At 45.1% G+C, this 27,007-nt stretch overlaps 1 protein-coding gene across 4 annotated transcripts in view; it reads right to left on the minus strand.

Annotated features, from left to right (window-relative positions):
• Positions 1 to 27,007, minus strand: part of LOC122636038 (nuclear hormone receptor E75-like) — a 137,915-nt gene that overhangs the window by 2,616 nt on the left and 108,292 nt on the right. For 3 of the 4 annotated variants that reach the window (XM_043826858.1, XM_043826860.1, XM_043826862.1), the window contains exons 2-4: positions 11,513 to 11,601; positions 3,196 to 3,340; positions 105 to 346 (exon numbers count right to left, since the gene is read on the minus strand). In XM_043826858.1, coding sequence (XP_043682793.1) covers positions 105 to 346; positions 3,196 to 3,340; positions 11,513 to 11,601 — 476 coding nt within the window. Of the gene's footprint in view, positions 1 to 104; positions 347 to 3,195; positions 3,341 to 11,512; positions 11,602 to 12,060; positions 12,302 to 27,007 lie in introns of those variants that run through there. The other variant, XM_043826861.1, reaches the window with a different exon arrangement.

The raw sequence follows: 27,007 nt of genomic DNA on the forward strand, positions 1-27,007 counted from the left end.
GTTAAGAGACAACGATCGAAATTTCGTGGAAGGGGAGCGAGACACTCGTGCCTCGTCGTTGTTCCGTTCATCCGTTTCGCCCGACTCGTCGACTGTGTTCTTACCAAGGTCGGTGGACAGGCCGTGTAGTTCGGTGTCTCTCGAGCTCTCGCGAGAACGGGCGCGACCTTGTCCCTGGTGAAGTCGCATGTGTCGAGGTGAGCCCGGACGACGGTCGCGAGTAAACGCTGCTCGTCCTCCAGCTCGGCCGCTACTGCCTTCTCCTGAGAGCGACTGTGGGAGCTCTGCTGCATGGCAGCCAAAATCCTGGCCTTCTCGCGCTTGGGCACGCGGCCGAATCGCACCGCTGTAACCAAAAGCGGAAGCACCGAGGATTAGACTCGTGCAAAGGTCAATCGGAGAGGAGAAGCGGAGAGAGGAGAGTGGACTCGTTAAACACTGTCAATGCGATCGATGGACGCGAATGATTCACGCGGTCGACCTTCCTCGACGCGCACGTATCGTCGGTGCTCGCGTGACGCGGCCGGCTAATCGGTTGATACGTCGACGCTCGACCCGTCGTCGGCCCTGTTTCCCCGCGAGCAGGAAAAGAGAAAAAGGAGAAAGAACAAAAACAAAAGGAAAAGAAAGACTTCGCTTCCAAGGGTGAAAGCGCACGACTTTCTCGCACCGAGACGAAAGTTAGCACGGTACGAATCTTCGGTTAGAAAGTAAAGCGACCTCGATGTAGAATTTTTTGACGGAGGACACGAGAGCGGTAAAAAGCGAGCGAGTGAGCGAGAGAGAGAGAGAGAGAGAGATCCATCGAGCAACCTACGTGCATTATGATAATCGACGACTCCGTTGAGGATTCCTTTGAGAATAGGCAACTCGTCTCCCATGACGGTCGAGGGAAACGCGTGAAAAAAAAAAAAAAGGAAAACGAATGTCGTTGATCTTCTTCGGTATCAATCGCTTTCGATTATTTCCGAGAACGACAGACACTTCCGGCGACGCACAGAGAGAGAGAGTACGTAAGATCCAATCGTCGAGGTTCGTCGACCGATTATTTGTTATGGTCGCTCTTTCGTTACGACGAAAAACGTTGGAAAATAGCGCGGTAGCCTTGTTCCTCGATCGCGATCTAGGCTGACTCGAACGGCGACAAGTCACTCCGGAGGACCAAGAAAAAAAAAAATAAGAGAGTGGCGCTCGGTTGGCGGGACACGACGCACGCCGCTTCGAATACGTCCGCTACTTGTGTGCTCTTCGAGACTCGAGCGGGACGGAACGACGCGTGCAAACGCGAGACAGCATCACCGCCGACTGAGTGATGTTCCGCGACTTGCGTTCAACAGCCCCTCCACTTATTCAGCCATCAAAGACGCCCCACCACCACCGCGGCACCGCCGACGCGATTGTGGCCTTTGCCGAGCCTTTGGCCTTGAACTTGCTTTCAGCGACAGCCGCGCGAGGCGTACCGCCGACCTATATAGCCTATATAGCAGCGAACGTACTCGTGGAGCGTAGCGGTCAACACGAGAGAGGACGGGCGGGCGGGTGGTCGGTCGGACGGACGGACGGACGGACGGACAGACGGACGGACGGACGGACGGACGCCTGCGCTTAGAGAGGCGAAAGGAGAGAGAGAGAGAGAGAGAGAGAGAGAGAGAGAGAGAGAGAGAGAGATGTCCTTGATCTAAGGATAGACTCGTTAAGTACGCGATAGAAAGAGAGAGATAAAGCGAAAACAAAATCATAGAGAGGAAAACAAAGTTCTATAAGTATACACGAGGTTTCTTTCTTTACGCGGATAAAAGATCAAAGTTATCGATCTAGTGCGAACTTTCGTTTCTATATCTTTTCGAGTTGGAGATAACGATGATAATATTCTCGATACGATTTCTTTACGTCACTTCGATTCGACAAAGGATCTTCACCTTGGGAGATACAACGAGAACGCGTATTCGCGTTCGCAACATATCGATGAGTTCGATCCTACCACGAACGACATGACCGCAGCGACGTCCGCTCGCGGAATGAGCCTACGGCCAACGTCGCGAGCATGCGCCACCGACGGCAGGTGAGTCGCGCCAGGAGTGGGAGTAGCCGGACCGGTGGTGGGAGTAAGCAAAGTTCGCGAGGTCTCCGCACGACGTTTAGCGCCACACGACGCTACGCGTCCAGGGAGCGCGCACTCTCGCTGCGCTCGTCACCGCGCGAGGAGTGGGAGGCTCCGTTCCGTGCGACGGAAGAGATAGCGTTAGAGTGGTGGGGGAGCCGCGAGGGTCACCGGGGATGTAGCGGCACGTAGCGGTACTCTTTCTACGGACTCGACTTAGCCGCGAGCTGAGCTACGCCAGAGATTATTGACCCCGAGAGAGCTTTGCCTTCTACGTTCCCTCTTATCGTACGCGTTACTGAAGTACGAATGAAAAAAATGTCGATCCGATGTTTTTTCTCCGTCCTTCGCGTAGAGAGAAATGTTTCCGTTCGACGGAATTCGAGGATGCGACGATAACGACGATAGTCGTTGGTAAGTGCGACGAGGATTACGACGATGTAGTATTACGCTCGATGATCGCGGATATTCTTCTCTCCCGAGATATCTCTATTCGAGGCTTGTTTCTATTTTCGAACTCCTCCGAAGGGGGTCTTGATCTAAATTGGCTCGAATCGTACTCTGGGTCAACGACCTCGTAGGTACTCGTCGTATCGCGAGTAGTTCCTTGTTATCGACCGCCTTAGAAAGGACGAGACGGAAAGAAAGGAATAAAAAAGAAATAAGAAGGCGCGGGCCGAAGCTTTCACAAGTATTTCAAAAAGAAAGCGAACTCGTTACACCAATCGCGGGATAATCGTGCTGGCGCTGCTTTCTCGAACGGCGAAGCGGCCACTTTCGCCCGTTGCGACACCCCTGCGCTGTGTGACGGGGAACAGCGTTACGCAAACGGTCAATGACCTGGCAATCTAAATTTTAAAAGGTACGTTCGAGAAACGGCATCGGTCGCGGGAAAATCGCACGGATTTTTTCGTTCTTTGCGCAATTCCATTTTACACGCGAGGAGAACGAAAAGTGCTACGCGTGTCTCTCTCTACTGGTTACGAATCTATCGTTGTTCGATCGATCGATCGGTCGCATCGACGTGACATAGGGTTTTGAGAAAGAAGTAAAAAAGGAGAAAATCAAATAAGGAAAACTATGAAACGACTCACCATCGCGACTCATGCCGACTGCGATGCACTTCTTGAGACGGCAGTACTGGCAGCGATTCCTGTTGATCCTCAGGATGCTGCACTGTTGATTCTTGGTGCAGGGCCGATACTGTATCTTCTGCTGGATGCTACGGCGAAAGAAGCCCTGCGAATCACCAACGAAACCTTCGTCAGTTTGACCGTCGCTGTCCGAGGAGGACCCCGAGGAACAATCGGTCCCCGAGCGCGGGGTGGCCAGTTCGCACTCGCACAGGCACCCCATTAATTCACCCCGAATAAACGAATCTACTCTGCTGCGCGTTATGCCGTCGTACCGAATACTCCGCGCGCGTTCGTACGCTAACGCGAATCGAAATTATATACTCTGTGCTCTAGTCTCTCTCTCTCTCTATCTATCTATCTCTGCCTCCCTCCCTCTCTCTCTCTCTCTCTGTGTATCTCTAGCTCACGATCACAAAACGAAAAGAAAATATCTTTCGGCCGAATATACTCGTGCACATTGATACGTATATATATACATATATACGAAAACGAATCGTCTTATTATTCGCGAAAGAAGGTGCGCGTTGTCACATCGACAACGAGGAGCGATTTTCGGCGGAAGAAAGAAGCGACCGTTTGTATCGAGGCTTGGCTGTAGACTGGCTCTTTCTAGCACAGAGAGCATAGAGCCTCGGCACATTGCCTCTGGCGCGACGGGGTGGGGGTCCTCTGACCCAATTCCCGGACGTTCACCCGCAGTTCACCGCGTGAAAGTGAGAGTCCCCCTTTGCTTGCTCGCTCGCTCGCTCGCTCGCTCGCTCGCTCGTTCGCTCGTTCGTTCGTTCTCTCGCTCCTTCGGCTCTCTCTCTCTCTCTCTCTCTCTCTCTCTCGCTTTCACACACACATACCCGCGATCCACGATATTTGTCTTCCTTTTCTCGCAGCAACGAGCACGGAGGTTTGCGCGCGCCTTCCGAACGCTCTACTAACGGGTTCTTTCCCCACCTCCTCTCCTTCTCCTTCTTCTCCTCCACCCCTCTTCGTCCTCCTCCTCCTCCTCCTTCTCCTCCTCTCCTCACCTCTCATCTCCTCTCCTCCCTCCCTCCCTTGGTCGTTCGCTCGCTTGCTCGCTCGCTCACTCGCTCGCTCGCAACCCTCTCAAGCCCTCTTAATAACTCCGATTCCATACCGATTCCGGTCAAAGTACTGTCTCCAAATGGAGAGGAAAGTATTCCTCTAAAATAATCCTATCCGTTAAACGTTAAACCTCCATAGTATTTTCTTATATTCCCCGACGTTTTATAATTTCGTATTCGACGAACAGCAGGGCTTGGGGAGGGGGAACAAATATTTATCAGCGTCGTTATTTTTAGCGTCGATTATATTTAATCGTAGAGATTTTTATATACCAGCACGTTTCCGAAAGCTTTATCAGATCGTAGGAATCTAGCGATGAAATTGTACCTATCGATTATTCATCGACGTTTTATCGTATCTCGGTTGATGTAAAAATACGAGCAATCGCTAAAGAAAAGTAATGAGTTCGATTCGGATTTTCAAAATGGGAAATGATTCGGAGGCTAAGAGGAGAGGGGAGAAGCAAAGAGAAAGAGAGAGAGAGAAAAAGATAGAGAAAGAGAGAGAAAGAAGAGGGGAAAGAGAGGATCGGTTCTCGTCACGATGACGAAGAGGAAGGTAGGTCATGGCGGGTGGATTTCCCGGCGGGCTATCGGTCAACGACCTCGCTTACGTAACTATCGGCGCGTAGACGTTGTCGTCGTCGTCGTCGTCGTCGTCGTTGTCGTCGTCGTCGTCGTCGTCGACGGCGGCGAACTCGCAAGAAGCGCAAGCGCGAACGCAAGCTTCGCTAGCGAGGAAAGACATGCCATGCACACGCCCGTATACGCTTAGACTCGTTCGCGAGTGACTCTCTCGTGACGTCAGCAGCCGTGCACACCGCGACCTCGCCTACCTCAACTTCGCTTCGACGACGAAGACGAGAGAGAACGATGTACCGTTGCATCTTCGCGCTTCGCGCAAGTCAATGAACCAAAGTGGCTTCTACTCGTGGAATACGCTATAACTCTTCCACGAATCTCTTTCTCGATCGTTGATTGGCTGGTTATTCCAGTACTTCATAAACAATGACCAATTTCGTCCGTTCAATCGGACGATCAAAATCTCTATCACTCCCTCATCACCCTCCCCGTAACTTCTTTCAAAATTAACAAGACCGATAGTCCACTCTTTTTTCTTTTAATCTCGAGCAAGTACTCGAATCAGAAATAATACCAACGCGACGTGCGCTAAGTTTAAAACCGCACGTGTCAAGGTTTAAAAAGCAATATACTTCGTCACGTTCGTCTTATTGCACGAAGCGAATCTTTGATCTCACGATCCGTTATTTTTTCTTTCGCTTCTTTTCTCTTTTCCTTCGTTTCTCTCGAATTGAGGAAAATTTGCGGTTCTCGATTTTTCTTTTCGTTTGTTATTTTCTTTTTTTTTCTTCTTTTTTTTCAAGACCATTTATCATCGTCGTCGTTTTTTTTCGTCGCTCGATCGAAGGACATTGAGATATCGACAAGCCGCGTCGATTAGCTGCTCTGTAATGTAATCGTTGTAGAGAAAAAGGAAAAGGCATGTAACCGGAGACGAAGCGATTCGGTTTGCGGCGGATAATTCGACGATCGTAAGGCGCAACTACGAATGGACTCACCGAAGAGTCGAAAATCCAAGTTACGCGCGCGCGCTGCCCGGACGAGGGCAGCAACCCCCGTTGAACCCTTCGTTCTAGGTGGAAGAGAGGTCGCGAGAGGTAGAACGCGGAGCATCGATCTCTTAAACCGTATATTCTCCCTCGGACGGGTCAGAGAGGCCGACGACCACCTTTCGCACCTTCCCGCGCTACTCTTATCTTTACGATAGTCATTACGAGAATAACCGGCGAACGTTATCCGAAATCTTTCCAAAATAACAACCAGACTATTATCTGTATCTGATTATCTTCGAAAGATTATAAACGTATGTACACGTATAAACGTATATATCTAAAACCGACGATATAATCGAAAGGTCGTAGCAATCGGACGATCGAACGATAAATCCGTTAACGTCCAATTGCGATACCGATTGGATCGGATTAATAATCATACGTTTCGATAATGACAATATTTGACGAGCCAATAAAAACTATCGGAACTATAAACGTACGTGCTAAGATCGGATCGTTCCGAAATTCGTCGGTACCATGCGAATCTGGGATTAAATTAATTATTACTAATTGTTGATAACGTACCCTCGTTCACAAGGACGATAAAAAATATTCCAAGTCCCATGTTCCTCTTCTACTAGTATATACGACGTGAACGATAACTCCCAAAAAAGGAAGGAAGGAAAATCGGAGGAGAAAAGAAAAAAGGGAAAATTCACTCGCGAGTAGATTCTCACAAGAAGGAAAGAAAAAAATCAAAAGACCAAAAAACCAGAAACGAAGGATCGAAAAGGAAGGAGTAAACAAACGATAAGAAAAAGTCACTGAGCACTGTACCGAATTGATTCGATTAAAGTGACCGGGGTCACTCGCGTGGTCCTGGATCGGAAAACCGAACGTTCGAGAGAATAAAGAAAGAAAGAAACGAGACGGAGAGAGAGAGGACGTATCGCGTCGAGATAATCGCGAGGGAATACCGAGGTGGAGAACACGCGGAGGAGCGTGTAGGCCGAAGAAGCGCGCGCTCGGTGACGGCGGCGCCGCGGCAACGTGCGCGCATTATGCGCGCATAATACGTGCCATCGGCTAGTAAGTAAGTAAGTAAGTAAGTAAGTAAGTACGTGCATCGGCTACGCTCGCGCCCAAGCGCGTGCGCGTGCGCGCGCGTACGCACGACGTGCTCTTGCGGGGCCAACGACCGGAGCGCGCGACTGCTGCCGTTCCTCCTGCTGCTGCTGCTGCTGCTGCTGCTGCTGCTGCTGCACCGATATGGAGGAGTAGGGATATGGTTCGAGAAAGAAAGAAAAGAGAGAGAGAAAGAGAGAGAGAGAGAGAGAGAGAGCTAGTCGACTCTCCAAGGAGGTACTGGAGGTGGTGCATGGAGGAGAAGTTGCTTTCGGAAGGGAAGAGTTGAGAGAGAGAGAGAGAGAGAGAGAGAGAGAGAGAGACCAAACGGAGTAACGGTGACGTACGTAACTCGCGCGCATGCGCACACGCGCGTCACTCCGCTCGCGACACTCTCCGCCACAGAACTTGTGCACAGAGGGCATTAACCGCTCGCTCGTTTGCCCGCACGACCGTCCGCCCGCTTGCCCGCCTGCCCGCCCGGCCGTTCGCCCGCTCCACCTCTCTCTCTCTCTCTCTCTCTCTCTCTCACACCGCACCCCACCTCTCACTCTCTTTCTCGAAGCTGATAGTGGTGCACAGCCCTCCACCACTCGAAATCCATCCATCTTTCCATCGTCATCGTCATCGTCGTCGGCGGCGGCGTCATTGTCGTCGATGATTCTGATGCTCGATCGGAAAGATCTCGACTTCTCGATAAACTCGAGCATTTCGAAAGTCTAGAAAAGGGTATCCGAACGTCTACCAATATCAAACTTTCTCCTTTCGCATGAAACATGCGTCTATTCGTAGATAAAATTATCTAGTCTAAAGAATCGTTCGGCATATCTTTACCGACGATCGTTATTGAATCGTTATCCGCCGTTGGTTCGCGTTCGAATTGACCGGATAACCAAGAGTTATCTGTTATCTCTAGGTATCGAGAAATAGAGTGAAAGAGAGAAAGAGAGAGAGAGAGAGAGAGACTGAGAGAAATACCCGTGATGGTAGTGGTCGGGTGCTGCGAGCGAGAACACCTACCACGATAATAAGCGACTGACCCGATTCTAAAGTAGATGCACCGGGGTCAGTAACCTCAAGCGAGAGCACCGAAATACCCGCGCAATCAAATGAAAATGAGATCACGACTCGTTACGACATCAAAAATGACGCTGTGTGTTCGCGGAGAAAGAGGGAGCGAAAGAAATGGAGAGATGGCGATAGAGGGGTGGAGGGGTGATGGTAGGGGGTAAGGAGGAAGGAGGAGGAAGAGGAGAAGTAGGAGGAGGAGCAGTAGGGGGGACGGGGAAGCAATGGCGGGGGAGCAGCAGCCACGTGACGTAACTGGCTCGGGGGTCGACGACCGGAGGGTTAATGCACCGCTCGCCTGCTTTCAACCCTCCGGAAAAATCGTCGGACGCGCGGCCGTAAGCGACTCCACCGCGTTTCACTTCCACGCGAAAAGATTTAAAGAGGAACATCCACTGTTCGAAAGGATCTATTATAATCTCGAATCTCCTAAAAGATATATTTTAATGTCGCCGGTAACGTTTCCAGAATGCGACACGACTACTATATTTTGCTTCGATGGAAATTTTATTATGTCGCGACCGGCAACGCAAATAGATTTCTCTCTCTCTCTCTCTTTCTAGTTCATTTCGTCTGAGAGATCAAATTTTAAGAGCGGAAACGACGGTCAGAATGGGAATCTTAATTTGGAAAAAAGGAAGAAAGAAAGAAAGAAGGAAGGAAAGAAAAAATCAAGAAAATCGAAGAAAACGTTGAGGCATTCGGTCGTGGCCTCGTCACCGTTAACGATTTCAGGGCTTTCGCTGGATAGCTAGATGACCTGATAGGAAAAGAGATGGAAGAAGAAAAGTTTCGAGATGGCAAACTCGACGTAGTCATACGGCGAAATAGTAGTGCAACAGTAGTACGACCGAGCGACCTAGTCTCAAAGATATCTCTCTCTCTCTCTCTCTCTCTCGGACGCTCTTCCGCGTTCTCTTCCCTTTCCACGGAGCCCCTCTCCTCCGCCACCAGTTTGCTGTGGGGGACCACGTTCTACCGCTAGCGGCTAGGTCACACTCGGGGAAAGATTCACCGTCCGGTGGCTGGCTTAGCGCCTCCTACGGCGCTCCTGCGCGTCGCTCCTACGCTCCTACCCGTAAGTTACTGACCTAGTCAATCGGCCGGCTACCCGGTCAGCCTAGTCCTTTTTTCTCACGACCGCTTCGAGAACAAGAAAGAGAGATAGAGAAAGATACGGTAGTGATGATGTACCGGTTGATCGAGCCATGAACCTCCTGCGTGTCGAATGAACCGAACGATCTCCTTCTCTTTCTCTCTCTCTCTCCCTCACTGGTATTATCGTTTTCATTCAACTCTGCTAATGAATCCATCTCGACGACGTTATTACAAAAAATGGATTTCTTCGGTCTGCCCAATCGATCGATTTTCTTTTTACTTTCTTTTTTCCTTTCGATCGATCGAGATTTATCGCGTTAGTGGAGGAGAAAGGAACAAAAAATAAGCAGAGAAAACTATGAACGTTAGGATCTTCGGAAAACGCATTCCAAGGGGCTCGTCGACTATCCTATATATCGTATCTCGGACTTTCTCTTTTTTCTTGGTCGAAACGATGATCATCTCTCCGAGGGTTTTCGGAAGCTGCTTGGTCACTCTCTCTTTCCTCGGACATATATATATATATATATACATGTATCTTTCTTTCTCCCTTTGACGGGTACCAACCAAGCCGCGGGGACTCTAACCGCTTTTGAAGATTTTTCTCCGCTAAAGTCGATCATTCTGTGGGGAAGCTTACTATACCGAGCTCCCTTTTTCATTCAGGTAAGCCGTAAAAAAATAGTACAAGTTTGTCGGTGTTAAAGAGAGAGACAAGTTCGAAGCAAACCGTACCACGGTCGAAACATATCTGCGAGAGCCGAACCGATCGAGAAACGCGGCACCTGGCGAGGCAACCACCTCCATGTCAGTACGATCGAACCTGGAGGTGGTAAAGTGGTCGATGGTGGCGGTAACTATGACTGTAGTGGTGCTGCTGGCACTCGGAGGCTACGCGAAACGATTTTGCGAGTCCTAGCTGTTACTCCCCCTCTACCACGATCCTCTCCCTACCCTCTGTTAGATTTCTCCCCACTTTTTGCTACCGATCAGTCCGATCACGAGGAGAATGTTAGCCTTCGTACCTTCTCTCTTTATTACGAATTTGACAAACGTGACGAGCTTAACGATCGCGACAAATCTTGTTGACTTTGGGAATCCTTTGAATTTTCACGAAAACAATCGCACTTTGCTCTCTTTTTTCTCTGTTACTTTTCATCTTTCGGTAATAGTTCCGAGAAACTAAGCCACACGCAAACCACCGACACAAAGAACTCCTTACGAAGGTAGCCCTTCGAAAGGCCCGAAGGCCTACTACCTGCACTCTCTCTTTCTCTCTCTCTCTCTCTCTCTCTCTCTCTCTCTCTCTCTCTCTTACTTCTCTCCATGTTTTTCCAAAAACTCTAAAAGACTCCCCTGAGAAAGAGAAAGAGAAAGAAAAAGAAAAAGAGAGAAAGAGAGAGGGAGGAGAGAGAAAGGGAGAGAAACAGATCGTCCTAAAAATTCGCCAAATATCTTTCTTTCGATTTCCTTCTTATGTAACCACCAACCGTGGTTGCCTTTGTTGTTATTCGTCCTCGAAATAGAAGTAAGCTGGACCCTCTCTTCGAATTCGATCGCGAATGACCAACAACGTTTTATCCACTTTGTATTGTGTATTCGAGCATCGTTGCCCTTCCAACCGGACGTAAAACGAGAACTTGTCGTTTCGTCGTTCAATGCATTTCGTGGTATTACGGAAGATCGAGCAAGGGCGTAGATCGGTTTTATATACAAAAAAAGATTGACGTAGTAAGAGAAAAAGAGAGAGAGAGAGAGAGAGAGAGAGAGAGAGAGAGAAAGAGAAGGTGATACGGAGAAGATGGTACAACCTCGAGAGATCGCAACGAGGTACCTATATCCGCCGATTTCCGTGTGTCCAAGGCCGAGTTCCTCTCGGTCGATAACACCTCTCCGCGACCTTGGACGCTTCTCGCTCGTTCACACATCGCTCACGCTTCCTGGGCATTCGTCCCCGCGCGGTGCGCGGGCACGACGAATTCGATACTTTTCGAAGGACTTTCGAATGTCCCGGACACGTCCGACAGTCAGCAAATATGTCTTCCTACGTTCTTTATGCGAGACAACGCGACGATAAAATAAGAGACACACGATACGAGCGAAATACAAAAGTTCAAATTCCGTCGATCGTATTACGTGGAGTCATGAAAGAATTAAACGAATGAGAAAAAAAATATATATATATGTATCGAATCAAGTATCGAACCAAGCATCGTTCGCTTCGTCGGCATATGAAACACGAGAGTAGAAACTCTTGTAAATCGCGAGGAAATAAAAAGCACAGAAAAGGAAAAAAGATATACATATATATATATATATATATATAAAACTTACTTTGCATCCCTCGCAGGAATGAACGCCATAATGAAAACCAGAGGCCTTGTCACCACAAACACGACAGAGTACTGTGGTTCCATCGAATTCTGAAAGAAAACAAATATACGTACGATTAGTCTCGAATTCGCGGTCTTTGAGATTCACGCGTGATTCGATGATGCATGTAGAGTGAGGGAGAACGAGGGAAAGACAGACGGAGACAGAGAGAGAGAGAGAGAGAGAGAGAGAGAGAGAGAGAGAGAGAGAGAGAGAGAGAGAGCACGCGCGCGAGACTCGCGGAGAAAGGTGGGAGAGAAAGAAGAACACTTTCTCCTCTCTCGCAGCGAGTTACAGCATCGGCGCGTTACAACTTTCCGCTTTCACTGCGCTATCACGCGGGGGGGTTGGGGTGGGGGTGAGTAAGAGGGAAGAATGGTGAGATTCGCAGGAATTGCAGCAACAGTGCACTTTTCTTGTCGAGCAAAGATTCTTCCATTAATCGGATTAAAGTGGTACCGATCGATCGAAATTAACAGAGGAAGAAAATCGGTGGATCGTATTCGTACCTATATTTAGTTCGGGCTCGGGTTTAGCCGAGGACACGGTTGAATCCATAGTGGGCATATTAGGACTGAGACGATGAGGCAATTGAGCAACGTGATAGGGACTCGACATGCCCTGAGATACGCAGGACATACGCGAGACACTCGAAGCTCTCGATGATCCAGAGATCGGTGACTCCGGTGGTGTCGCTAAAGCCCCTTGAATGCTACTGTCTGCCGTAAGTATCATCTTTTGTCGAATCGCAGAAAGAACTATTTGTCTATCTACCTATTTAATTATTTGTGTATCTATCTATTTATCTATCTAATCCATATCCATTCATCTATCTATCACGACTCAGTTCACTTTGTCACCTATAACACTGTACACTGTGACGAAGTTACGTAGAGAATATTCGTTTGCACTTTTGTCCCCGTTCACTGTCACCTTATCTATTTTTTTTTTTTCTTTCTTTTTTTATCTCTTGTAATTTCTTTTTTTTCTACTTTATTTCCTTTCTCTATATTTCTATTATTGATTTACGACGCACTGGACACGAGGTCGACGATAACGAGAACGACGAGAACGGCGACGTAAGAGAGCGCATGACTCTGTCGAAGTAAGCTCATGATGATCGCGAGAACGTTGGTGCCAGCTCGAAAGGCAGGTGCGATCTGTTCCGAGCCGAGGGTACAAGCCGTGGGCTTATAGAGCAGAGGAGGAACGCGCGCGGCCCTGCCGCAGACACAAACGCGCGAAACCGGCGTTCCGCTGCCGTTACGAGACGGAGCAGAAGAGAGAGTGAAAGTAAGTCTTCGCTCGAGGGAGGTTCGCGTTGCTCTGACTCGAGTTCGGCGCTGCTGCCGAGTGCTGGATACCTGCAGCCCTTGCTCGACGAGAGCTTTCGTCGTAGTCGTGTCGTTTACGTCGTTGTACGGCCGTCTGCTGTGTTGAGTCTCTCTCTCTCTTTCTCTCTTGCTCTTTCTCTTTGTCTGTGTTTGTGTTGTGCCGAGTTGGTGGGGAGGGATTGATGTGCTCGCTTGCCTGCGTGCCAGCCCGAGGAGCATCTACAATGTCTACGCCCTGACTACTACTACCTAGTACGTCACGCTAGTAGTAGTAATAATAATAATACGAGAGCTAGTCGAGTAGTGGGCTGTGACGATGGTAGTGGTGGTAGTGGTGATGGTAGTGGTAGTAATGGTAATACTAGTAGTAGTAATACACGGATACACGAACGACGGAGGAACATAGAGAGAAAGAGAGAGACGGAACGAACGGCCGACGAGAGTTCATCGTATTTTCAATGCTGGAGGTCACTGACAAGCGAGGGAGCGTGAGTGCGCTCGCGCGAGCTCGGGCCCCGGCCGAGCCAATCGCGAGTCGGCTCGCTGGGCCGCGCGGCTACGCCATTGGACGGAGCCGGCCCCTTCCTCCCCTCCACGGGCGACGCGCCGAGACGTCGACCGGCCGGCAGGCTTCTCCTTCTTCCTCCCATCGGGAGGAAGTTCATCGGCCGAAACCTTGACTGAATTACCCCGCAGCGGCGGCCAAGGCCATGTGCCCTCTCGCTCGAGCCAACGCGCGACTCGACCGTCGCGCCGTCGCTTTCCGTCTCTCTCTCTCTCTCTCTCTCTCTCTCTCTCTCTCTCTCTCTCTCTCTCTATCTCTCTCCTTCTTTATCCCGCACGATCGTTCTCTCTCGGGTACTCGTACGACTATCCTCATCCTCTTTTTCCTCGTATCTTTTCTTTTCGGTCCCTCAAGGGCTCGTCCTCCTCACCCTACGTCAGCGCCCCACCACCGTCGTCTCCTAACTTCCCCACCCCTCCCTCCACCCTTGCAACTTCAAAGCTTCGCACCGAAAGTATGTATATTCTTCCTCGTTATTGTTAACAAATTCGACTTTTCCATTCCACTTTTTTCCCTTCTCGATCCTTTTTTCTTAATCCTTGTTCTCGTTTCATACGCGCTAGAACGAGATCGTCCATCTCGATCTTTCTCAATCCTTTTTCAAGCGAACGAGGTCTCCAGTCGCGTGTACCGCCTGGCCTCCTTCTTCCTTCCTTCCTCCTTCTTCTCCTCCTCCTCTCTCTTCCTCCTCACCCCAACCCCTTCCCCATTCCCACCCCTCTCCCTTTCCGAAGATTTTCGCAAACGATAAAAAAAATTGATTGCCACGCGCCACCCGAGTTCATCGAACTTGACGACGAATGAATTTCTAGGCTTGTTTAAAAAAAAAAAAAAAATGAAGGAACAAAAAACGAAAGAAAGTAAGAAAGAAAAAAAAAAGAAGAAGAAAAAAAAGAACGTTCATTGATTTGCTATGCGACCGATAAATCTCTTTATGCGCTTGCTTACATGACTGAAATTCGACGATAGTCGTGCTAATAATGAGAACCTTCCCTACTCTCTCTCTCTCCCTCCCTCTACCTGTATATCTCGCTTCCACACCGGAAGTTCTTTCCGTCGATTGGAATATCCCGAGAATCCCGTGGAAACGAAAAGGATATTTGATATTTTCCGCCAAAAAGAAAAAAAAAGGAAGAAAAAAGGAGAGACCAAAAAAAAAAAAAAAAGGAAAAACCGAGCCTCGTAACGTTGTGCCTCGATGGTAATGGTGGCGTTGGTAATAATTCGAAAGCGAGAAGGGTCTGGAGTGGGACGTTAAACCCTTCCACGTTGGCCTAGGCAAACCCTTTTGCCCTTCGAGGCCGATCTCATCGCCCTCGCTATCCGACGCCGTGAGCCGGCTGGCCAAACTTCTCGCATTTAGTTCTTCTCTGAACTTGGAAAGGATGAAAGATTCTTTCTTTCTTTCTTTTCTTTTCTTTTCTTTCCTTTTCTCTTCTTTTTTTCTTTTTCTTTCGAACATTTATTGCCTCACAAACGCATAAACTCGTATTATGCTTTCTTCTTGATTTTTACTATACTATCTCTCTCCTTCTCTCTCTCTCTCTCTTCGCTATCATCATCATCATCATCATCATCATCATCATCATCATCATCATCATCGTCATTATCATCGAGGTGATAACTTATTTTCATGATTTTATTGCTGCAACTTTAGGAGAACTACCGTTGTCTTCTATCTCTTTCGTTTCTCCTCGTTCGGTATTATTCCATATTAGACCTTACGCGAAATGAGATCGGAGTTTATATCTCAATAGAATAAGAACCGTTTTACGATCGAATAAAGCGAATCAAATCTATGTAATGTATCTCGATCGAAGACGGATTCTCTAGGCTCTCCTTTTTCTTTTTCTTTCCAAGCATCGTTCGATCGGTACGTAAGTTACCGCGAACTTTCGAACGGACCTCGAGCATAATGCTCGATGTTGGAGGTCGTACTGTCTGTCTTTCCTTGAAATCGGCTAACAACCTGAACGATAAACGACGGTTTATATGCTAAACGTATAGGTATATAAGCCTATAGATTTCCAGTCATCGCGTGACATTTATATTTAATCGTTTGCCAAACGTCGGCCTTCTAAGAGTATATTCTATACCATTTACAAACAAACGTCAACTTCCGTTTCCTCTTTTATTTTGTTGAAGATCACATTAAATTATTATTATATACCAGACGTGCGAGATAATACATCAGCGTTTAATCAATGACAAAACGTGTAAAGTAATAAAGTTTCTGGAAATTTATGCGAGTCAAGGTAATTTATGCCACGCTTAATGGCCCTCTCTCTCTCTCTCTCTCTCTCTCTCTCTCTTTTTCTCTCGTAGAACATAAATGTATATTCTCGTCGTTCGTTTTACGACGTTAAATCTTGTTCTCGATGCGTCGATGTTAGACGACTGAAACTTTATGGACAGGTCGGCCTGTTATATAACAGTTAGGTACTATATTTGCTTAATACGAATAATGAGATTGAAGAAATGTTTCTATCGTAATACCTCCGAGATATCCTTTGCAGGTAGAATTCATTGATCGTCGTTACGGTTCGTCTTTGAATGCAACGATGATAATACGCGTTACGACGATAAAAATGTAAAAAATGTAGGATGCTAATTATTCTATGGAAGCCGTTGATTGTTTCTCAGCAACGAACGCTACATTGTTTAGTTCGTTCCGTCCTTGGCACTGAAGCGTCCGGTAGCCGATCGTTTCTTCTCCTTTTTTTTTTCTTCTTTATCTTTATAAAAAAACGTGTTAACTGATTTCGGTTCCGGCTATCGCGTCATCGAACACATATTTACCAAGCTTTCGAAACGAATCGTTTCGTCTGATCGAACGTTTAATAGAAAGTTTCAACATCATCGCGATACATTATTAGTTAACGTCAATGGCATTATTCTCTCGCTTATAATATAAAACGATAAATTGTCTCCACCCGTAAGAGAATATTTAATTGAATTAAATATTGCCCAACATTAGATAGTACTCGCGCGTGTGTACTCACGACGAACGCATATATGGCTCTACTTCCGCAGTAGGTGCTATGGGGCAGGCTATGGGTATAACGGTGCGGACACCGCGTCACGCACATGCGTGCGTGATGTCACTGAACCTGCAACATCATCATCACCATCACCGTCACCATCATCATCACCACCACCACCATCATCATCATCATCATCATCATCAGCAGCAGTAGCAGCAGCAGTAGCATCCTCGACCACAGTAGTAGCCAAGAGTCACTACGACAACTACGTGGTGCTTCTTCCTGTTACTATCGATATGACTGTATATGCGCGCGCCTGTCTCACGATTATTGAAATATTTCCACTTTAACACGATATTATGCAACGATCGAAAGAATCGATCGATCGATCCATCTATCCTCATCTTACATAAATCGAGGAGAAGGAGAAATCGTGTCAGTAGAGAGAACTCCCACTCGATCGATTTCACCTCGAATCACTCGATGAATGCTCTCGATTTCGGAACGATTCGTTTTAGGTCTTATGTAACAACTCCGGGCTACGAAAGTTTCGTAGTTCCGAAAACAGATGCGACGTTGACACAGATCCGTGACTCGTAGTTTTCCTTCGTAACCGAGATACGATCTACGTAAGTAAGTATGTATGTATGTATGTATGTATGTATGTATGCATACATGTATGTATGCATGTACATATGTACGTGGCTCGCCCAACAAAAAGCAAAGAGTTGCGTTGGCCGAGCATGCAACGTGCATTTGAGTACGCGTGCAGCAGCCTGAAGAAGACGAAGACGACGAGGACAACAACGAGCAGCTGCATTCGTTCAGAAAACGCCCACCATTGGTTCCTTTCTTCTCTTTCTTCCTCTCTTCTTCTGTCTCTCTCTCTTTCCTTTCATTCTTTCTTTCCTTCTTTCTTTCTTTCTTTCTTTCTTTCTTTTTCTTAATAAGAGTAACCCTCGATGACCTCTTCGAACTAAGGGACCCAACAACTTCCTCTATCAAAACTGTTCCTTTCTAATACGAAGAAATCGCTCGATTATCAATTTCTCTTAATTCTTTCGGAAAAAGGAGCTCTGGAGAAATGAGTTACAAAAAAAAAAGAATAAAAAAATGCCATTAATGATACGATCATTATGATGATTAAAAAAAAATCATAACCAATTAGAATTTCTTTGGAAGTTACAAGAACGAGCGTGTATCACGTGTGCAATCGTTATTGGAATTAACGCGAATTAATTGTATATATACATAAACCGGATGATTGTTTATTTCATGATGGTCGTTTAAAGTGGATCATGGATGTAATGCCGCGTTTGCCTGAGTTGAAAGCGATGAAAAATGAAAAGAAGGAAGGAAACACGGTAGAATAAGAAGAAGCGCGACTCGCTTATGGAAATTGTTAGAGCAATGCCGCGAAAGAAAAATGGAAAAAGTAATTTCTCTTCTGGTGCCTCTCTCTCTCTCTCTCTCTCTCTCTCTCTTTCTCTCTTTCTCTTTCTCTCTTTCCTTTTCTCTCCCCACCCTTCTCGATCCTCCTCTCGTTCTGCCCTCGATGGACGACTTACGCCGCGACCTGCAAAACCGTTCTACACCTATTTCTCAAACTCTTCCCCAACATCGTTCTTCATACTCGGCACGCGTGAACGATTTTGCGTGGCTAGTAAATCACTCTCGGATTATTCAGCATTCTTATTCTTTTTTCTTTCCTTTTTTTAAGTATATGTTTGTGTGAGTGTACGTGTATAAAAACTTACACAAGTCCAACTTCGAATATTAAATATTTTTTAATATTCTTTTTTTCATCCATATTCATTAATATTACAATTAAAAAAAAAAAAATATATATATATAGATATGTTGACGCGTTTGTTTCGAAAGGTTTTTAGTTTTTTAAATATACGAAGAAAAATAAAATAGTACGATATAAGACGATAAACGTAGTAGTACGAAAGGATGATGTTTGTTTTTCAAAGCTAAAACTAGAAAAGAAAAAGTAAAAGAAAACAAGAATGTGTATATATATATATATATATGTATGGGTATTTATTCATTTGTAGGTACTTGTTTTTTGTCGAAACTTTTAAGTACCTTTTGTTAGACCGATTTATGACTAATATCTACCTTTCGGTTCGTAATTAGATAATGGATATTTCTATTTTTTATTTGAGAAAAAAAGGTTTTACGATGGGCGAACAAAAAAAGAAGAAGAATGTAAAGGATCTTAAGAATTATTACGGTAGACGCAAAACGAAATAATCCTGTCGATCTCTCTTTCTCCTATATCTTTCTAAAGGATCACAATAGAAACATTTTGTTCAAGGGCATAACTGAAAAATATTTCATTTTTGTTCTCTTTTAACATTAACGAAATATTTGTAAATTCCGAAAGATTTTAACGATCCAAATAAAGATCGTTCGTGGTAAGCTAACTAAATGAAATAAAAGAAGCACGAAAGAAAATTGATTTTAACGTAGGTCGAGGCCGATAAAAATGGGAGCTCGTACGTGGGCCGAAGGATAAATACGATAGGAAGGACAAGGGCGGAGAAGAGGCGTGCTGCGGTGCATCGTCGTTGGCGTTGAACTTGATCGTCCGTACGACCCTGAATCGAGCGAGGATGGTAAAAGGCCGAGGAGAGAGAAATAGATCTTTCGTGGGACGAGACAAGGCGAAGGAGAACGAGAGCAGAGAGAGAAAGAGAGAGAGAGAGAGAGAGAGAGAGAGAGAGAGAGAGAGGGAGAGGGAGAGAGAAAGATGGTGTGCCACTAGCCGCGGCCCCGAGCTGTCCTGTTTCGCATTGCTACTTCTTGAGGTGCAAGTCGTTTATAGCGAGTACTTCGACTACTCACCGGTTCGCGCGACGACCGCGGCAAACCGCTTTTTTCAAACTCGATTAATCGAAGAAAAACAAGGAGAAACGATGCGGTCTCGTCTATACGAGTACTATATCTCCGAACTCTCCCTTAGGTTTCTTTACAGGGGACGATGTACTAGATGGAGTTTCGAAATATATGAAAATATCTCGTGATATTTATTCATTATTATTTCTATATTATTATTATTTCTAAAAGTTGCCGACCAAACTGAACTGTTACTGAACTCTACTTTCCAAAGAGAGAGAGAGAGAGAGAGAGAGAGAGAGAGAGAGAGAGGGAGAGAGAAAGATCACTTAACGGTTCTACCATCGAGAAAACGCAAAGAATCGTAGAGAATTTGTTCTCTCTTGTAGCCAGTAACGTATTTGGCACAGTCCAGAACCCGTGAAGAATCGGACGAGCTTTCGTTAGACATTTACGGTTGGTTTTACATTCTTTTGTTAGTTTAGAGTGGGGATAAGGGGCAGAGGTAACAGGGACGACAAAGGTGGGAGGAACTTGCTTAAAAATTTTTACAATCCTAATGCGATTATACGCGGTATTGTTCGGTTGCTGACGTTCGATGCGATTTTAGTTTTCGTTTATTTGCTTCCATCCAATGAGATTTTACAAAACAAACGCTTTCGAATCGTCATCCTGTTCTTCGATAAGTAACTTTTCTTCGTCGGTTTCTACGACACCTTACTCGTCCATTACTTTTTCCCAAGGTGATTTATATTTGACCCATTATTAGAATTTCAAAGAATACTATCTTCGAAAAAGTTAGGTAGGTAGGTAGGTACCTAGGTAGACCACGCGCGAATGAGACACGATTATCGAGATCCTCGATCGAACGTTATTCGTACGATTGTATCGACTAGATTTCGTCGAGAGAATTTTGTGAGAGTCCCTAATACGATAGCATCTAATCTAATGCGAGTTCTAGGGTATCCTATTCTCTCGGACGAGTAAGAGATTCGTGTCGTGCTTTTAAGGATAGTAGTCAAAGACTAACTGATCCGATATATTTTTTTGTCCTTTTGGTATGTACCTATAAATATTTATGTGTACGAACGAACAAAGAGAACGAGAGAGAGAGAGAGAGAGAGAGAGGAAATATTTACAATATCTCTTATTTAAACTATGCCGATTCTAGGACGATAATCAAAGATCGAAAAATTTAAAGATCTTTCTTTATCAATCATTGTCAAAAAGAAAAATATTTGTGATACGAAAGTAACGGAGGGAAAGATCGTTCCATCTCGTTTAGAATTAGCGGTAAACCAGGACTTAAACTCTCTTGCCGTTGTAAAAACCTTAACGAATCGGGTAGCGTTTGTTTGGTCGTCTTGGTACTATTGAAAATTTCTACGTAATCAGAAAAATAATAAAGGACTCGATGCGTTCTGGTATTTTACGTAGGCGTGGCTGACGTTAGAAAAGTTAAAGGGAGAAAAGAGGTCTAAGGGAAAAAGGTTAAGGAGACGATCGGTCACAGGTAACGAGTAATAAATCTCGATTGGTCAGGCATCCTCTTTTTCCATCTTAAAAATTATTTCAGTCCAAGAAATATGAATCTGCGTGTTTGTAGGTGCATGTAACATTTTGTTGCAGTTACTAGTTGCATTTTCTTGAATACAAATATTATCTATGTTCTATATATACTCTTCTTTCGTAGTTATTAATTGAGGCTTCGTTCAATTAATAAAACGAATCGATAAATAATGATATGATCCAAAAAACGTGTATGCGTGTGACATATGTATGCATATATGCATGAGTAATCAATAACAGAATCAGAATTGTACGAAAATAATCTAGGTAAATAATTATAGCGAAAATTGATCGATTACGTCGGCCGATAAAAAAGATTTATTAGACGGATCGTATGAAAAATTTATTAACTGACCGAAGGAAGTCATTTCTAAAATTAGTGTATTATAATTTATAGTCTAGCATATATGATTATGCATATATCTATATGCATAAGAGGAGGGATATTAAGGTAGTGTAAAAAAAAAAAATTATAGGAGATAGATAGTTATAGATAGGGGCGTAAAAACAAAAAAAAAGAAAAAAAAAACAAAAAAAAAAGAAAAGAAAAAACGCGAAGAGAAAAAAAGAAAAAGAAGAAGAAGAAGAAAAAAGGTCGGGTAGGTATATCTCGAAGGATGAATCGTTAAAGAGGGGATGGCCTCGGAGAAGTGGCGGAAGTACGTTCTCGTCTTGTCTTGAAAGACGACCTTGCGATTCGGCGAAGAGTAAGGCCGAACGACCTTACTTAGCGAGGAAGCGCGGGCCTATGTATGACGGATCGAGCGTGTTGTCCTTGAAAAATCTTCATTCACGGCCAATTTCACGAGTAAGCTTTTTTGCCCCCTTCCCCTCCCTCGAGCTCCTTTTTTCTTCTTTTTTTTCTCGTTTTTTCTTTCTTTCTCGCGAGACATCCAACAGTTTCTCGTTGTACGCGCGAAGTAGGAAAACGCGCTATTAAGTGTAGCTAAGGGGTGGGAGAAGAAGTAGGAAGTCGGAGAAATAGAGAGAGAGAGAGAGAAAGAGAGAGAGAGAGAGAGAGAAAGATTCTGAAGTCACGGTCATCGATCCCAAGAACCGCGAGAAGCTTTGAACGAAGTGTGCAGTCCTTGAGCGTTCGACCGACGGAGACAATGGACGCTGAGCGAGACGACGTCTTCGGAGCGTTGACCCAGAGACGATTAAACTAACGAGAATGATAGAAAGAGAAAGAGAAGAAGAGACGTAGAGAAAGAAAGAGAGGGGGAGAGAGAGAAATAAAGAGAGAGGTAGAGATACTAATCTCCGAAGGATTAATAATTTTTTACGCAATCAGACTTACTCAATTCGCCGATTATAAAATTGGCGAGTTGGCACACTGACACCGATATATGAAGCGCAAAAGTTGATTCGATCGAACGTGCGACGAAGCTTCATCCACGTTTTCCTTTTTTCTTTTGTATATTTTCTATCATTTTTTTCTTATAATTCTCTTTTTTTTCGAGAGCCAAACAAAGTTCTAATAACATTAATCCTTTCGATGGACAGGCATTATTTTTTATGTTAAAATATCTAACACGTAAAAGGTTCGATCGATGAAACGACGTTTGAGAGGAGAACGGCAAGAGGAAGAGGAGGAGAAAGAGAAGGAGGAGGAGAAGGAGGAGGAGGTTTGCCGCGTGAGGAAGGTCGGTCACGGGTGTAGCAACGAGTGGTTGCTAAGTCAAAATCGGTCCACGAATCGTTTTCGAGGCGAGTCTTACGCGCGAGAAGTCTCGGTCGTCGGCACTGCGAAGAAAAGAAAAGAGAAGAGAAGAGAAGAGAAGAGAAGAGAAGAGAAAAGAAGAGAAAAGAAGAGAAGAGAAGAGAAGAGGAAAATGAGAAGAGGGAGATAGATGGAGGAGGAGGAGGAGGTGGTGGTGTGACGGCGATGGTAGGGAGAGAGCTGGCGGCTTCCGCGAATGTTACGGGACTGCATAGCGACGTGGGAGTGCAGCGAGTGCACCGCTGCGCGTTTGCACTGACGTGCACGCACGTGCACACGCGCCGATCTTGGGAGTGCGCCGACCCCTACCAGCTCGCCAAACGGTCACTGACCTCCTCCTCCTCCTCCTCCTCCTCCTCCTCCTCCTCCTCCTTTTCCTCCTCTTCCTCCTTCTCATCGTCATCATCATCATCAACCACCACCTCCTTTCCTCCTTCTGCTCGTTCTGCCCCTCCTTTCGGCACCTGCGAACCTCGTCGAAGTGCTGAAAACACGACGGACGAATTGCGATCTGTGAAAATCGATCGATCGATCGATCTATCGATCGGTCGGTCGGTCGGTCGGTCGGTCGATCGACCGTTCGACTTTCTTTTACCTTTTCTTCTTTTTTACTCTTTCGTAGGCGTTCCAAACGCACACAACCATATACACACACGTTCCAAACGTACAACACACGAACTCTTATCCTTCGTTGAATAATGACGAATTAAGAAAAGAAACTACCAATAAGGTCCTAACATCCTTCCCTCTTTCTTCTTTCTTCCGATCTCGAAACGTCGACTCCACGATATTTTATCGAAATATCGAGTCGAATCCAATCCAACGATTTTCGTAAATTGTAACAAATTGTTCCAAGTAGTAATAGTAGTAGTAGTAATAGTAATAAAAACAGTTTCTTTCGTTTTATTATTTCTGTTCGATTTGAGACGAGGACTTTTCGCTTCCGCGGTAGGTAGTACGTGTTCTTGAAATAAGAAGGGAGTAGTAGAGTGGTGAGAATTAAAGGAGTAGAGGAAAGAAAGAAGAAGAGAATGGATGGAGAAAGAGCGAAGAAAGAAGAAGAAGAAGAAGAAAAAGAAGAAGAAGAAGAAGAAGAAGAAGAAGAAGTAGCAGAAGTAGCAGAAGCAGAAGAAGAAGAAAATGGCGAGGGGAAGGAGGAAAGAGGAGAAAGAGGAGAAGAAGAAGAAGAAGGAGGAGGAGGAGGAGGAGGAGGCATCCTTGGGGCCGTCCTAACGGTAGGGCGGGTCACTGCACGCGGCTACGCGAATGCAGCTCGCAGTTTGCAGTCTTTGCAGCGGGCAAAGACTTCCACGGCACGTCGCACCGGTGCAATGCCCTACCTAGGTGTAACGCTCCCGGCTGCCCTTACACATCCTTGCGACTCCTTCCACGGATACCTCCTGCTCGCTCTTTTGTCTCCTCTCGATCGAGATCCACGTGTCCTTGAACTCGAGCAGGAAGGGGTGAGATGCGAGGGAATCCGCCGAACGATTATCCTCTTTCCGCCATAAGAGAATAGTGTTCTCCCAGATTCCCCATAAGCCGATCGTTGACGATCGAGCAGCGGTTCTAACATTTTACTATTAGATATAGATCATTGCGTATAGATCATTTGCGTTCGTTTGATTCGGAAATAAATTTTTGAAATATCCCAGAGGTATATCGTTAGATAGACATTTTTGTTTCTTTTTTTTTTGTTTTTTGTTTTTTATCAATAATTTTCATTTATGTGTATGTGTGCGTGTGTGTGTTTATATATATATATATATATAGAGAGAGAGAGAGAAAGAGATTTATCGATCTTGATAGGCTCGTTACATCGTTACGTATATAGATTCCCATTACACGCATTAAAATATTATGAGGATGAAAATAGAAATTTCTTTTCCCCTCCACCTTTTTGATATTTCCCGAGTTAGAACGTACTGGAAAAGTTTAGCTTTTAGGGAAATTAGAGAAGCGTATAAATTTAATTGCGATCTACTCGAGTTTTACTACTCCTGTAATAGTAATTTTAGATTTCTTTTAAATTCGAACGAAGAAATTTCTATGTTCTTACTGAGGATACTGCATTAAACGATACTATTACGATATAATAATTGAGTAATGCTCGTTACGAACTAAAGTTTTTCGAACTAATAATTATTCTTTTTATATTAGTTTCCTTTATGAACATCTGCCATGAGGTAATTGATAATCGAAGTTTCTTTTTTTTTTTTTTGTTTTTCTAGATTTATGGATGCAATATCAACGGATTACGTTTATGGGAATTGGAGGATTCATCGTGAAGTATAAGTATCTCGTGGAAACATATGAATCATATCGTCGGTTGGAACATCGTAGACTACCATATGTGTCTACGTGTATGTATGCGGTTAAAGAATAAAGAAGGGGTCTCGTGCGAGCGGATAATTTGCATGCCGCGTGTCGAAGCAGCAAAAGAAAGAGGAGAAGGGAGAAGAATAAAAAGAAGAGGGACGCTCGAAATGACTCAAAGCAGAGAGGAGTTCACTGAGCCTGACCCCACCCCTTCGCCTGCTGCCTTCCTCGATACGAGAGCACTTTTGCGAGGTGGCTTTCCGTTTCCGCGGACGATGACCCGCGAAACGATCTCTCTCTGTGCGCTCGCGCCGATGTCTACCGCTCTTGCAAACAGAATATTTTACTTCGTTCAATTAAGTCCTATCTGAGTTTTTCTCTCTCTCTCTCTCTCTCTCTCTCTCTCTCTCTCTCTCTTTCTCTCTCTTTCTCTCTTTGATATATATACTCTTGAATAAATCCGAGCATTTCTTTTATTTCCAATCGAATTCGAAGAAAACAACGATTATCTAATAATTAGCAAAGTTATACTTTTCCTTCGATATATCGATGCTTATCAAACGAGATAGTAAAAGAATCACTTTGATTACTCTTCGAGCATAAAAATATTTCAGAATCATGCGTCCATATATGTATCTGTCCGATATATAAATATATCGGTCCGATGCTTATCGCGTAAGTCTCGAGATCGTTGGCGCGTTCAAAAGGAAGGGAAAAAACTGTTGATCATTCGTAATTCGTCATCGGGACTGGCCACGTGTAACAGTACCTACTACTCGTACGCTTTCTATAGTCGTGTACAAAGCCGCGCGAACGCTACGCTCGTAGCGAGTGGTTTAGGTGCATGCGTAAGAGCATGAATGACATAACGATCGTAGAGTCGTCGGCCGTCGACCCTGGGCCGGTGCACTGCACCATCTCCTCCTCCTCCTCCTCCTCCTCCTCCTCTTCCTCTTCCTCCTCCTCGTCCACCTCCATCTCCACCTCCTTTACCACAATCCTCCAGCAACTTCAACAATTTCGTGCCGAAGAAACCGTCTTTACTCGCGAACCTTTCTTCTCTCTTTTTTTTTATTTTTGCCGATTTCCTTACTTTCCTATACCTGAGAAAATTCTTGTCTTATGGCCTACTATCTCGGAGAAATACTGTTTTGCCCCAAAAAAAAAAAAAATATTAATGCGATAATACGTTACTCACGCGGACGATTCGAACGTAGACGGTTTAGAGAGAAAGAGAGAGATTAGATATATATATATATATATTTTCTTTTTATAGTTTTATCAATTAGTTGTTATTTAATTAATCGCGATAATCAGGAAACTATAATACTGTTATCGAAAATTGACGTGTCGAGTACACGAGTCGGGAATGATAAAAATATCCTCTTGTCCATTGACTCAGACTCGTGTCAAGGACAACGGATACGATCCGTCGAACGTACGATCAAACGTAAGTACGTATCCTCGCTCATTCCCGGTAGGCGATGATCTTTATTTTTCTGACCTACATCGGCCCAACAAAGTTCGTTGCCATCGTGACACGTAGGAATCACCTGCGCAGTTTCGCTAGGTGAATGATCTTTTACGTCATCGCCCGAGTCCGTTTCGTATTTTCGTTGATGTAACGCGAAGAACTCGTCGCGTGCATAATCAAAGAAGAAGAAACGGTAGAAGAAAAAGAGAGAAAGAGGTTAAAGAGGGACCAAGGACTCTAAATCATCGTCTTAGACGTAGAACAGAAAGCTGCTTCTAAGTCCTCTTCGAACAAATCAAATCAAATTTTTCGTCATCGATATTCACTTGCTTGTTACAAAGGAAGAAGCTTTTAAAAAAGCTAGCGGATCGTTTGGCGTATATATGTCGATGCGTCATTCGTTAACGGCGAACTGCCGTGAGGATTAGTCAGATTTAGAGAGAGAGAGAGAGAGAGAGAGAGAGAGAGAGAGAGAGAGAGAGAGAGAGAGAGAGAGAGAGAGAGAGAGAGAGAGAAAGATACGAACGATATTATAGTATTATTTAATCATCTCGTTCTGATATTTCTTCAAATCTTTCCTCTCAAGAATTCTTAACGCGTGATGCTTAAAAAATATCTCAAGTTCTCGACAAGTTAGTTCTTCG

Source organism: Vespula pensylvanica, chromosome 20 (genome assembly GCF_014466175.1).
Source record: "Vespula pensylvanica isolate Volc-1 chromosome 20, ASM1446617v1, whole genome shotgun sequence".
In the NCBI taxonomy this organism is placed as follows: Eukaryota; Metazoa; Arthropoda; class Insecta; order Hymenoptera; family Vespidae; genus Vespula; species Vespula pensylvanica.